This window comes from Volvox carteri (assembly GCF_000143455.1).
Source record: "Volvox carteri f. nagariensis unplaced genomic scaffold VOLCAscaffold_5, whole genome shotgun sequence".
Classification (NCBI taxonomy): Eukaryota; Viridiplantae; Chlorophyta; class Chlorophyceae; order Chlamydomonadales; family Volvocaceae; genus Volvox; species Volvox carteri.
The window spans coordinates 2,661,214-2,674,758 of NW_003307548.1; the positions used below are offsets into that span (position 1 = coordinate 2,661,214).

The following is a 13,545-nucleotide window of genomic DNA, read 5'->3' on the forward strand; positions in this document are numbered from 1 at the left end:
ACCTGGGCGGACGACTGGCTTTGCGGAAGCGTGGAATTTAGAGTCCTTGCTGAGGCAGGAAGAAGTCCAACCCATCGATAAGCACTAGCATACATAGACCCGTACGAAACAATCTGAGATGGCGGCAGCGGAGTCTTGAACTCTGAACACCAAGTAGTCGTGATACTTAAGTGCCTCACCATAGCACCCCGCCCAGGTAGCTTACATCTCGGCCTACCTGCCGGAGATTCCCTACTACGTTCCTGCCGTGCTAGGATACTGTCGGTGTATCCTCCGGTGGCAGGGTGGTACAGGAGGGTACCCTCCGGTGGCAAGGTGTTACAGGAGGGTATCCTCCGGTGGCAGGTTGGTACAGGAGGGTACCCTCCGGTGGCAGGGTGGTACAGGAGGGTATCCTCCGGTGGCAGGGTGGTACAGGAGGGTACCCTCCGGTGGCAAGGTGGTACAGGAGGGTATCCTCCGGTGGCAAGGTGGTACAGGAGGGTATCCTCCGGTGGCAGGGTGGTACAGGAGGGTATCCTCCAGTGGCAGGGTGATACAGGAGGGTACCCTCCGGTGGCAAGGTGGTACAGGAGGGTATCCTCCGGTGGCAAGAAGGTAAAAGAGGGTACCCTCCGGCGGCAGGGTGGTACAGGAGGGTATCCTCCGGTGGCAGGGTGGTACAGGAGGGTACCCTCCGGTGGCAGGATGGTACAGGAGGGTATCCTCCGGTGCCACCCCTTTGACACCGAAGGTTCTCCCCAAAGGGGAGGAAGCTTATCCCTTACGGTGTATCTCCCATGTCCCTTGGGTGTTTCTTGGGTGTCCCTTCCACGTGTCCTTTGGTGTCCTTTGGTGTCTCCTCCATGTCCCTTTGGTGTCTCTACCCTGTCTTTTGGGTGTCCCTTCGGGTGTCCCTTGGGTGTCCCTTGGGTGTCCCTTCCATGTCCTTTGGTGTCCCTTGGGTGTCCCTTCGGGTGTCCCTTGGGTGTCCCTTCCATGTCCCTTTGGTGTCCCTTGGGTGTCTTCCAGGTGTCTTTGGGTGTCCCTTGGGTGTCTCTTCCATGTCCCTTTGGTGTCTCTTCCCTGTCTTTCAGGTGTCCCTTGGGTGTCCCTTGGGTGTCTCTTCCATGTCCCTTTGGTGTCTCTTCCCTGTCTTTTGGGAGTCCCTTGGGTGTCCCTTGGGTGTCCCTTCCATGTGTCCTTTGGTGTCCCTTGGGTGTCCCTTCCATATGTCCTTTGGAGTCCCTTTGGTGTCTCTTCCATGTCCCTTTGGTGTCTCTTCCCTGTCTTTTGGGTGTCCCTTGGGTGTCCCTTGGGCGTCCCTTGGGTATCCTTTGGTGCCCTTGGGTGTCCCTCCCGTGTCCCTTGGGTGCCCCTTGGGTGCCCCTTGGGTGTCCCTTGGGTGTCCCTTGGGTGTCCCTTCCACGTGTCCTTTGGTGTCCCTTGGGTGTCCCTTCCCACATGTCCTTTGGTGTCCCTTGGGTGTCTCTTCCATGTCCCTTTGGTGTCTCTTCCCTGTCTTTCGGGTGTCCCTTGGGTGTCCCTTGGGTGTCTCTTCCATGTCCCTTTGGTGTCTCTTCCATGTCTTTTGGGAGTCCCTTGGGTGTCCCTTCCACATGTCCTTTGGAGTCCCTTTGGTGTCTCTTCCATGTCCTATTGGTGTCTCTTCCCTGTCTTTCGGGTGTCCCTTGGGTGTCCCTTGGATGTCTCTTCCATGTCCCTTTGGTGTCTCTTCCATGTCCCTTGGGTGTCCCTTCCACGTGTCCCTTTGGTGTCCCTTTGGTGCCCTTGGGTATCCCTCCCGTGCCCCTTGGGTATCCCTCCCGTGCCCCTTGGGTGTCCCCTGGGCCCCTTGGGCGTTCCTTGGGTGTCCCTTGCAAGGGACACCCAATTGGGTGTCCCTTCCATGTCCCTTTGGTGTCTCTTCCATGTCCTTTTGATGTCGCTTCCCTGTCTTTTGGGTGTCCCTTGGGTGTCCCTTGAGTGCTGGAGACCGAATTTACCAAAACCTTCATTGACAGCTGCACCTGGCTAATTATTAACCACCAAGCGTCCCCTTGGTGGCAGAATGCTCAGTCAGGATGCAGTGGAGGGTCGAGCACAGGATACGGATAGGAAGGAGAAAGGATAGAAATGTGGACCCAGGAAGAGTCAACACCAACCCACCAAGGATGAGGATGGCAGAGGATGAGGGGATGCAGTCAGCAGGGTGTGGGATGTTAGCAAGCATTGGCTTGAGGATTTGGAAAGGGGGTGTAGGATGTATCCGACTGGATGCATGTTCATGCATCCTGCAGCTGCCAAGACTCCCCAAGAATGCAAGGATGGGCCGCCAATTTGACACCCTCCATCAGTGTACACTGATGTATATGCAGTGTGACCCACTAGATATTCATGGTGATTGATAGGGGATTTAATTATTGGCTACATTGGTGTAGCCATAGATGTAGCCATAGATATCTATGAACTCGCTAATCCTAATTAGACCTGTTAGCTAACATAGATCTCGCATTATTAGATCTAAGGTCTAGACCCAGACACATGTTGATGGTTTTCATGAAATTTCATGGTAATTTCACTGTTTCACAATCACTGTGATATATTACCTATCCGGGAACTATAAGAGCTCCATCAGGCATTCATTACAGAATGTTTACATGGCTGATGCATTCTTAATGCATACTTATATGACATACTTACATAAAACCGCTTAATCCCAGTGTAAGAATGTTTAAGAATGCACACCCGCCGCCTCCGTGTTCTTCCGACATTCTTATCGTTCTTAAGCATTCTCCTAAGTTTCTTAACCCCCCTCCGCGTTTGTAGGGAACTCGAGAGACCTTTTCAGCGGTCAGCTGCTACACGCCCATAATTCACCTGCAGCACCGCGTAATATCCACCCGTAATCACTGGGTATTCACCCGTAATTGTGTGCGTAATTGGTTACATGCGCCCGTAATTCACCTGCAGCACCGCGTAATATCCACCTGTAATCACTGGGTCTTCACCCGTAATAGTGCGCGTATTTGGTTACATGCACCTGTAATTCACCTGCAGCACCGCGTAATATCCACCCGTAATTCCGGGGTAGTCGCCCGTAAATGTTCACCCGTATCCTTGTGCTCAAATTACGGGACCCGTAACGTGTTACGGACCCGTAATTTCTGTCAAATTACGGGTGGATTGACCCAAATTTACGGGTAAAATGACTCCCGTTTTCCCAGAGTGTCATAATTTCCATGCCTGAAAACACCTGCGCTTCTCCAAGGTCTCGTACATCTCGTACACCTTTGCAACTAGCCATGCAAAAGAGCGCTTGACATTGTCATTTTCCAGTGTTTGTACACCCACCGGTACAGTAGCACATGCACATCATGAGGCTGTGCACATGGTGCACAAACGCCGCTAGCATCTGTGCACATGGCGCACAAACGCCGTTAGCTGCTAATGCAGCAATCTCCTCGACCATCACTCTGCGCCACTCATTTGCATTTGCACCTGAAATGGCTTCAGTGAAAGTTCAGCAGGGTACGGATAAGTGACAGCCATGTTAATGCGACCTACTATCCTCCTTCCTGCAACACCATGCCACCACTCCGAGGGCTATAATATCTCCTCATATTCCCTGCCCTATTCTTCTGAACTCCTGCGCTGGCTTGCACCACTAGATGTTCCGGCTTCATCCGGCATTCCTTCACCATCCACAGGTGACAGTGGTGCCTAGCCGGCTGTGTTTCCTAAGTCTAACGGAGCTTGGCCGAGGCCCTGACTCAGGTACACCAATACTAGCCGCTTTGGAGTCAGACAATTGATAGTGGTTCTTACCTTGCAGCAAAAATATACACGGCATCACTGCACTGCCGCCACCGCCTGTCTGTTGAGGCATGCTACCCCACCTGCCACGTGTGGTCGCCAAGACCACCTCCACTCCTTCCCTGCACGTTAGGCTGCGGCTCTCTCTGCAACTCCGAGCTATACGGCCTGTCTGTTGGTAGTTGCAGCAAATGATCGCCTGCTGCAATCCACGCTGTCCAGATGGGTCGACTGGATACAAACGTTTTTACGGCACTTACGGCCGCCAGTCGTCTGCATGTGGACCTGGGATGGCTTCGGCATAAACGTTAGGCTCTGAATCCCAGCAGATACTGCAGCAATGACTCGGCCTGTAGCACTACGACCAGGTACACTCCGTCACCACTCGCCAGGACGTTTGCATTCCCTAACTGAATACCGAGCCCCCAGCATTTCCACATCAGGGTGTGTATTTCCTTAGGGTTTTCACATTCACTCTTCTGGAAGGTCCAGCCCCAGCCAGCGCCCCATCGCCACACAAATGCGGCGATCCCTCGCTGACGGTGTTGCCTGATGTCCATTCGCCAGCCCTAGGCAGCGACCCCTCACCAGGCAAACTAGTGCGAAATCCTCGTCGGCATCGGACCCATCATCGGAATCCCTGACATTATGCCGCTGACCGACACTAGGCCCGTCAAAGAGGACATTGGAGACCACGGCGATGATGCCGTCCTAATACATAACACGATACTGTCCTGCATTCCCATATTCGGCCAGGATCCCTCAGACGCTTACTGTTGTAAGCTACAAACGCAACCTGCCTCGGGAAAACTGATCCCTTGCTAGACCCACCGGGCCCAGGCTTGCTGCAATAGAAGCAAATCACCTCTTGGAGAGGAACGCCAGAACTGCTGCTGGCTGCGCCACGATTCCCAAGACCAGAACCAGAGGCGCCAAACGAAAAACTGCCGACAGAAGCAAAAGCTGCCGACTCGGTAGGCTTACCAGAGCCACCGCTTGCCATCTCGATAGTCAAGAACTTCGAGGTGACGATAGCCATGTCTGAATCGCCGTCACGCACCAGTAGGGATGTCGTTACCATGCTGAAGCGGCTGGGCAAACCAACAAGCAAAGTGTGTGCCCGCTCAGAATCGCTGATAACGTGTCCTACTCCCAAACAAGTCCGACTGTTGCTTGCAGGCGTCCTATGCCTTCTTCGCGCTAGCTATGTTAGCTACTATCGTTAACCGGGGCTCATAACCTGTTAAGACTATGAAGGCAAGGAGACTGGTCGCGATATAAGTGTTACAGTCTGTGGGTGAACGGCAAGAAGACTTTAGGAGATTCCTATGAAAGATACCGATCCATCCGAAGATGAGATACCAAGACTTGCATAACTTGTGTCTTATATACCAGTACCAATGGAAGTATCGTACAGTCGCCCACCATCAACGCTGGACACGAGGACACGTCCGAGATACACGGCTGAGAGACCCGAGGCAAGGTCGAGGCACGTCCGAGGCAAGGTCGAGGCACGTCCGAGGCAAGGTCGAGGCACGTCCGAGGCATCGTCTATCACGGCGGATTCATCGCCTATCTACCACCTATCTACGTTGGGATAGGACCGCCCTTCAACAATAAATATGCCATCAGTCCAATACGTTTATTACTGCCAGAATTATTTTCTGGGGGGGCAAGCCCCACCAGGCCCCCCCTGCCCACACAGGGTACCTGATACACCAGCACATATTTAATAAATATTTCATTAGAGTCTCAGCTGTTTCCGTCCGTCGCCACATGCGTTCGGGAGGCGCCCTGTCATCTGGTTCTAATGTCTCTCTTGTACTCGCTATATTGTTTGAAGTATTACCAGCATCACCGCTACTGGGTTATGGCCTGCCGGTGGTCAGGAATGCTTTGACGCTACCCTGACCAGCTATAGTAGTTAATTTCTTGGGCCCCATCGCTCATTTATAACTTATTTATACTAGAATAGAACGTCTCTGGGGGCCTTCGGCCCGCCCCGGCTCCGTAACGACCGTACCAGGCCTTTACCATGGTCTGTGACGGAGCGCAGAACGCAAATATGCCATTTTATTACGGAAAAAAATACACTGGTTGACACTACTGCAATCAGCGGTTAAAGGTCCTGGATTCGATTCCTGGGGAGACCCCCGAATTAGTCGGGAGCGCAAGAATATGGCTAGCTGTTGAGATGTGGAGTTGAAGTCACATTTGATGTACCAGATTCGCACGCTGAATTGGTGGCGATTGCCGAACCCCCCGTCTCTTCGGGTGTTCGGGTGAATGAAGGCTGGATCCGCCGCCTTGGACTTACAGTTCGTATGGCGAAGTACAGTGTGGTAGTGGTGGGTGGTGCTATAAGGTGATACATGATCGTAGAACTGACAATGTGATAAAGCGGCCCAGAAGCCTCCCACTCTGTAACATTACATTACATCACACATTTCACATCCTCCATCAGTTTAGCAAGTCTCCAAGGGTGTATTTCCAGTGCGGATTAACGCCAGGGATTAGCGTTAATCCCTGTGCTAATCCCAGCAGTGGAAATCCCACCGGGATTAAGCAGGATTCGCCGGTGATTCAGGAATTCCTAGGACACCGTGCTTTCTATTCAGAGGACTAGCAGGGGTAAGCAAGACATTAGGAAAGAACGTAAATTGAACTTGATGTCCATGTATTTACCTGGCAACTTGTGACAAAAAAGTTATTACCTGGCCCCACCCAGGTAGTAACTTTCCGTTCCTGGATTAGCGTTCATGGCGTTATATCTTACATTAATGTCTAAAACCCAGGAATACCTAGGTATTTCCATATGGATGACCTCAAGTAAGCAAGTAGCAATATCTGATTTGGTTTGCGCGAAAGGTGCTACTTCAATGTCAGGCCTCAACGGTGGCCACAACGGCGAGAAGAGTGCGCTTCCTGCCCATACTTTATACTCATACGATTTGCCTAATGCCCAAAGCAATTCAGAACTGGTCTGGTCTGGTCTGGGTTGACACTACTGCAATCAGCGGTTAAAGGTCCTGGGTTCGATTCCTGGGGAGACCCCCGAATTAGTCGGGAGCGCGAGATTATGGCTATAGCTGCTGAAATGTGGAGTTGAGGTCACAGTTGATGGACCAGATTCGCACGCTAGATTGGTGGCGATTGCCGAACCCTCCGTCTCTTCGGGTGTTCGGGTGAATGGATGTCCGCCCTAGACGGCTGAACCCGCCGCCTTGGACTTACAGTTCGTATGGCGAAGTATAGTGTGGTAGTGGTGGACGGTGCTATAAGATGATACATCGTAGAACTGACAATGTGATAAAGCGGCCCAGAACCCCCCCACTCTGTAACATTACAAAAAAAAAGAACTGGTAATTAGCTTCGGGATCGCATCAGAAAATGTGCATCGCCCTTTGTACAGCCTTAATCCCCACGCTAATCCCAGGCCTTAAGGATTGCCAGGGATTAGCCGGGGATTAGCCGGGAATAGCGGGACCTTAATCCCTGGCCTTAACCCGCACTGGAAATTCACCCCAAGATTAGTGCTGAGGAAATGATCCTTGTCCCAACTCGTGTGTTGTCGGCCAGGTAATTGACCCCGGGTCTTTGTGTAGTCGGGGAGACTTACCCAAGAACTTAATGGGACTACCGATGGATATCCGGTAGTTAATTGTCTCCCTGAAGGGGAAATTTGGGCACAGTCAGGACGGCGCAGCGAGATTGTGGAATGTACGAGGGCGACCCATGAGTTTTCCGCTGGCGCCGGCATTTAGGGTGGTGACCGCGCATGTTTCTCTCTCTTCTCACACAGAGTGGTATTCCTTACAGGAATCTCCAAAAGTCCTGCCGATCGCAACTATTACAATTATACTTAGGGTTTTATCATCTTTATCGTGCCCGATATCTTCGCCGGCATTCCTCTTCCGAAATAGCAATAGTGAAGCTGTACCACCCTGTAAGAACTACAACAAGTTAGCGGGATGTAGCGGTATTCTTTCACGCCAAGGGTCCAGACGAAGAACGAAAGGAAGCCATTTGAATCACGACTGGTTGCATCGCTGTTTTTGTGCGGTTGAAAGTAGCGATTGCTGTAGTGCCATGGCTTACGGGAGCTGCCGCATTGTCCTGGATGGGCCCCATCCAGGACGATGCGGCAGCTCCCTTACCAGCTCCCGTACCAGCCCGGGGCTGACACACGCCGGCAATGCGTTTTTTCTGGTTTTGCTATTGAGGGCTTCCAATTCTGCAAAATCAGTGTGCAACAAGGGAGGACCATCTTGAGCTGTGGATAAGAAGAGCGCAGGCACATGCAGACGCTCTTGCAGTCAAACGCAACTGGCTAGGTTGCTCAGCGCAGCCACATACGCTCCTGCATTTAAATGCGAGAGACGTTAAAATGCCGGCCAGATGCTAGCCCTAAAAATGTCACATGCAACTCGTCTGTGATATCCTAGCGTCCTGAACCGCGCGACACCTGAGGTTCTACACGGCTGATGCTCCGAAGCGGCCGTGAAAATCCCGAATTTAAAATGTGGCGTGGAGTTTTATAGGACAAGTATGGCTGTCCTGCGGAGGACCTCGTCAGACGGTGATGACAGTAGAAATGTCCATTGGACGATGTGGCGTCACCCCAATGGCCCCCCAAAAGTAAAGACATTTTAAAGACAAGCTAGCGGTGGAGAGCGATAGTGGAGGCAGCAGAGGCTAACAAAATTCGGAATTATGCTCATTGAGGCCAAGGATAATGGAATATGAAGACAGGGACAACGAATATGAGGGTGATGCTTAGGCTCAGCATGGTGTGTGCAAGCTGCTGGTCACAGTGTCCGAGCCGACCGACGTCCGCTCCCTCCTCACCCGGGCAACCAGTTCACTCTGTGGTGGAGGCCACTGAGGCAGCCTAACCTCTGTCAGCATATGGTCGGTATGAGTATCGTCAGCTTTTATGCGTCAGCATTGTCTTCTGTCTCTTTTGGGTAACGTCAGCCCTGGCGTTCTTCAGGTCAATTGACAGGGTGGGCTGCCCATGTATTACCTTAACTATCCGCTTTCATGCAGCAATACGCCACTTTCTCCTACCACCCCTTTTCGGCCGTCGCCATCGCACTCAGAAAGGACCTGGGGCTGCCACTGGAGGCGGTGGCGGCGCTGCCCATGGGTCTACCACTGTTGTACCCTCCATCAAGCCTGGTGGGGCAGCAGAGGGCGGCGGGGGCTGTGGTGGTTGTGGTGGCTGCTGCCGGCGCAGTACCAGACCCGTGAGTGCCTGGGAGGTGGCCTCCAGCACGACATCACCACCAGGTGCCACAGCAGCTCCAGGGGACCAGTGAGGTGGCGCTGGAGAACCATCCGCTTCCTCCCGTGTATGTACATGCTCTGCGGGAGGTGGGATGGTGGTGCTGGTATTACTGATGGTGCGGTGAGTAGCTGAGGCTACTCATTGTACAAGGTGTTAACTGGTTCGTTAAGGAGCGTAGAAGTGGGCTCCGCCAGGTCAATTAAGTCTGCCATCGGTGGCGGCGGCAGCTGCAGCGCCGGTACTGCTACTGCAGCCGCTGTCGGAAGCAGGTGGTAATAGCCTGCTCCGTGTTGCCCGGTGGTAAAGGCCGGGTCGCCCCAAGCATTGCCCACTCCTAGCATGGCGGCAGGAGTTATCACTGCCGGGGCCGCGGCCGCACCAGAGGCTCCTGACAGGGTGTTGGTAGTACTGTTCGCACCATTGCTTGCGGCATCCATGGGAGGAGGTGCAGTGAAGGCGCTGCTGCTTATCACCGTGACTCCGGCACTAGCTGTATTGCTGGCGGTGGTGGCAGATGTGGGTTGGGGAGGCACAGTGGCGAGGTCCAGGGGGCCTGCACGGAGCGCCCTCTGTGGTGGCCGCTGTGTGGGGTGCGCCATTAGGCTGATCTGAGGGAGGAGATGATCCAAAGATGATAATCAAAAGAGTAGTGGGGGGAAAGTGGTTAATTATACACAAAATAACGGAGCTGCTTGAGCCAAAAGGGCCACACGTGATGTGGGGGCTGCAAATATAACCGCTAAGATGAACTCTTCTTCCGTATAAAAGGTATCGTACCAATCTCCAAGTTAAGGTTCATGTCCCGGTCCCATCCGTATTTACTGGTTCAACCATGGTAATAAAAGTCTCTGACCAGTTATATGGTTAAAGTCCTAAGAATCGGCATGGGGATGCATCCACACTCTTACGGTCGAGGGATTTTCATCCCGTTCTATGTTGAGAATCAGTTCAGGATCCTTCAAGGGACACACGTGACTCCGTGCCTTAGCATATTTGCTGTATCGGGAGCCCCTTTCCTCCCTCACCTCCCTACTTGATACTCTGCCTGCTTACCATCAGGTTCGTCACCTTACGCAGCAGGTGGCAACCAGCCTCAAAAATGTATGCGTGATGGCCGCAACGAGCCGACAGCTCGTCAACATTGTCCTGCAGGAGACCATAACACGGGGCCCATCCCGCACAGTAAACAGGTGGGAGGTCCACCACAGGCGTGTTAGCCCACGTGCTACTACAGCAGACGCTCAAAAAAGCCTCGTTAGCAAGTGGTGGCAGCTTACGGCAGTGCGAGAGCTATGTGCTGCTGCCCAGTGTGGATAGGGGACTGGATGGAAGCGCGTTGTGGGGAATGTAGCTGAAACCAGGGGGTCCTCAGCTGTGCCGTACATACGCACTCGCAAGCCCGCACTCGCAGCCGCACTCGCAAAATGACATAAATATGAATCAAAGAGTTCAGAGTTCTCACCGAACAAATCAATTCCCCGTACACACCGCATGCGCCGACGCCGCACGCTCACACAGACAAACAATATGTAGTAGTAACCCTCTGAATACGATCATGATCCAGCCGCCGGTTTAGCCGCTCTATACACACTCCTTGCACAAACGTCAGTCATCCAGCAAGCCGTGCATCCATCCACACAACCACCCACCACCCCCGGACCCCCCACCCTGGTGCTCCTTGCTGCTATATTTCTGAAGCTCTACACGAACCCGTAAACAGGACTCCACTAAGAAGGTGGATTGCGAACTAACTAACCAACTAACCAGGAGTTGAGCTGGCGCGCACTTGATCCGCTGCCAACCTCTACCTAGGTTGGGTTGGACGCTGTGGTTAGCACTGAATTCATCGAGGATATGTGGCTGATGTTGGTTGCGGTGAGTGTATATGCCCGTCAGTCATTGGGGTGATGTTGATGCGGACAGCGCTCTCAAGACTCTCTTTCGCGATAACTGGACCCCCCCCTTTGACGACGTAACTCGAGCCACACAGAGAGGAGGCGCTCACTGCTCTAGAGAAAAGCATGCGGAGGGAGCTGCGGTCCCCGCTGCGCCCCGTGCTGACCCACCCCCGCCTCGTCAGCTCGCCCTCCCCCCCCACCCCACCTCGAGCCAGGTGTACACAGTCTGCGGTGAGGCGCAGTCGGGCCGGGTCGCCGCCACTGCCGCCGCTGCTGCTTTGTCGTGCACGAAAATCTGCATGTGTGGTGCGCGCCATGCGAGGGAGGGACAGACGAACATAACCAGACGTCACCCGAACGCGAACACTGGATTGGGTTGTGGGCTCCACCCAGACGGCTGTCAGGATGAGGTTCGCGGGAGACCCTATATGGATGCGGTTTCCGGGGGCCGGTGTTACCGAGCATAGGCACACAAGGCAGGGGAGGAGGAAGGGTTAGCAGACGGGGATGCGATGGCGACGGAGGAGGAGAGTACATGTCTTCGGGAGCCTGGACTGGACTTTCCGAGATCAAACTGCGTGGGGGAAATCCGAACCGGAGCAGGAGGGCGGAGGGTGCGGATAGGCTTCGCCCACCGGGGACATGCGTACTGCTGTTGAAATCCGGCTTTGGGGGCCGATCTTTCCTTTACGGCGAGCCGCTGGGGGCTTCCGAGCACGAGAAATCTCTGACAAATTTCCCTTCAAGCCATTTGCAAAGCCGGGCCGTGGGTAGTTCCGATGAAGCGATGATAACCAAGGGAGGAGTGCCGCCCTTGGCCCCGTCCGCTCCAGTCAGATGTGCGCGTTAGGCCGCGTTGACTTCCGGTAGCTTCTAAGGACCCTCCATTCTGGCCCCCACGTTTGAGCCATTTGAGCCATTTTACACTGCGGAGACTTCCTGTATTGAATTTGTGTTTCCGGACGTAAATGTCTTCCCCCTTATCCCAGGTGGGCCGAAAACCGTAATTTATTCCTTTTTGGAAACTATTTTTTAAACAGGAAGCTATTCCTTGAGCAAACATCGAGTCCGTGGCGTGTTTCCCGCGTCCATCCTTGCTTGGACAAGCGGCGTTTGATGTAGCGCGGCGGCCACCCGCGTGTTTCCCCCTATAGACGCTCACCACGTCCATGCAAAGGGCCTCGCCGGGGCGCTGGCGGGTGGTCCACACGGGCAAGACAGAGGAGCGGCAATACACCAGGACCACGCGAACCTACTGGCAGTGCGCGGGCACCAGGGAGAGGCAGGGCAGGGCAAAAGGGGCGAGGTAAAGGGGCGAGCTGCGTCTGTCGGACATGGAGCAGAGCGGGGCGTGTCATAGACACCTCCAGAGAAAGAGAGGGAGGCGGCGAGGGGACGTGGGGAAACGCCGTCAGGCACGTCGGTATTGCCCACACCGGTATTGCTACGAGGGAGAATGGTGGTGGTGGTGGTGGTGGCCACGTGTGCAAACTTCCTAACCTTTCAAACCCCGTACACAGTTCTACCGCCACCCCGCCTCCACCCCCTCCACCACCCGGACCCTGTCTCACCCGGCAGCCATCCGCCTCTTCCGCCACCGCCAGCGGCTGCACCAGCGACACCACCGAACCCAGATCGAGTGGCGGAGGCCCCACTGCTGCCGCTAAGGCCCCCGGGGGCGAGGAGGTCGGATGCACCCCCCGTAACGCCACCAGCAGCCCCTCCGCGGAGGTAGTGACCCCCGCACCCTCCCACTGTACCGAGTCCTGGCAGGTGGGCGGTGTGGAGGGGCAGATGGGTGGACACCGCACAAGGGCCATGTGGCTGTATGGACACAGCACTGCTGTCGGCACTGCGAGTGAAAACGTGCAGCTAGCAGAACAAGGTACGGACCGTCAGTGGTAGGTGTCCATGGTGGGAGATATCAAGGGGAGTCCATGTAAGAGTGTCGGCGGCCAAGGTGCTTGCTCAATAATTGACTTACCCGGACAACCGCGAGACCAAATTTGTGGCTGGGGTTGACACGGCTCTGACGGGGGAGCGTTACATATGGGAGAAAAGATCAAGCAGGACGTTGGTGGACAGTTAGAGGTTGGGCACGTCGCAGGAGGGGCCTTCGTACGGGCCATCGGGCCTCAGCAGGGCAACCATGCCGGGGCGACAATCCCTCTTGAGGCGAATAAAGGCCACTGCTTCCCTTTGGCAAAGCCCACCTTTGCCAGTGCGCAGTTACCGATGCACTGCTTGAGGAGATCCAGGCGCGAAGGGTGCTTGGCATGATCAAGGCCCGGGTCCTCACAGGCGTCGAGAACGAAAACCACCGTTTCGGGATGATAGCTTTGCGGTGGGGGCATACCCAACCTTCCTTTGCGCAAGCTTATCTACAGAAGGTTTATGTAAAAGACGCTCTAAAGATAGAGATTTTACGGTTGGCTCGCAGATAGCTGTAGTGGGTCAACTGCTTATGCAGGGACAGGCAAGGTCTCGACAGCTGTGGGTCTATCTAACTTACATATGTTACAAGAGAGGTTCCAGCTGAAAGCATAACCTTTGTATCGATTT

The 13,545-nt window shown here is 54.2% G+C and overlaps 3 protein-coding genes across 3 annotated transcripts; all 3 read right to left on the reverse strand.

The window, feature by feature from the left end:
* Window positions 1-250: 250 nt before the first annotated feature.
* Window positions 251-691, reverse strand: VOLCADRAFT_56606 (uncharacterized protein; the record flags this gene model as incomplete). The annotated part of the gene is made up of 1 exon (XM_002947257.1): window positions 251-691. A coding segment is annotated over one exon (441 nt), but the record flags the coding sequence as incomplete, so codon positions are not given.
* A 65-nt stretch (window positions 692-756) lies between these two features.
* Window positions 757-1,632, reverse strand: VOLCADRAFT_56573 (uncharacterized protein; the record flags this gene model as incomplete). Its single annotated transcript, XM_002947258.1, has 1 exon — window positions 757-1,632. The coding sequence occupies one exon, from the start codon at window positions 1,630-1,632 to the stop codon at window positions 757-759; it is 876 nt and encodes a 291-aa protein (XP_002947304.1).
* A 6,861-nt stretch (window positions 1,633-8,493) lies between these two features.
* VOLCADRAFT_120444 (uncharacterized protein) lies at window positions 8,494-13,337 on the reverse strand (the record flags this gene model as incomplete). Its single annotated transcript, XM_002947259.1, has 8 exons — window positions 8,494-9,162; window positions 9,504-9,693; window positions 10,139-10,231; window positions 11,189-11,278; window positions 12,146-12,235; window positions 12,555-12,749; window positions 12,968-13,012; window positions 13,197-13,337. 8 exons carry the CDS (start codon window positions 13,335-13,337, stop codon window positions 8,894-8,896), a joined length of 1,113 nt encoding a protein of 370 aa, XP_002947305.1. The 3' UTR covers window positions 8,494-8,893.
* Window positions 13,338-13,545: the final 208 nt, after the last annotated feature.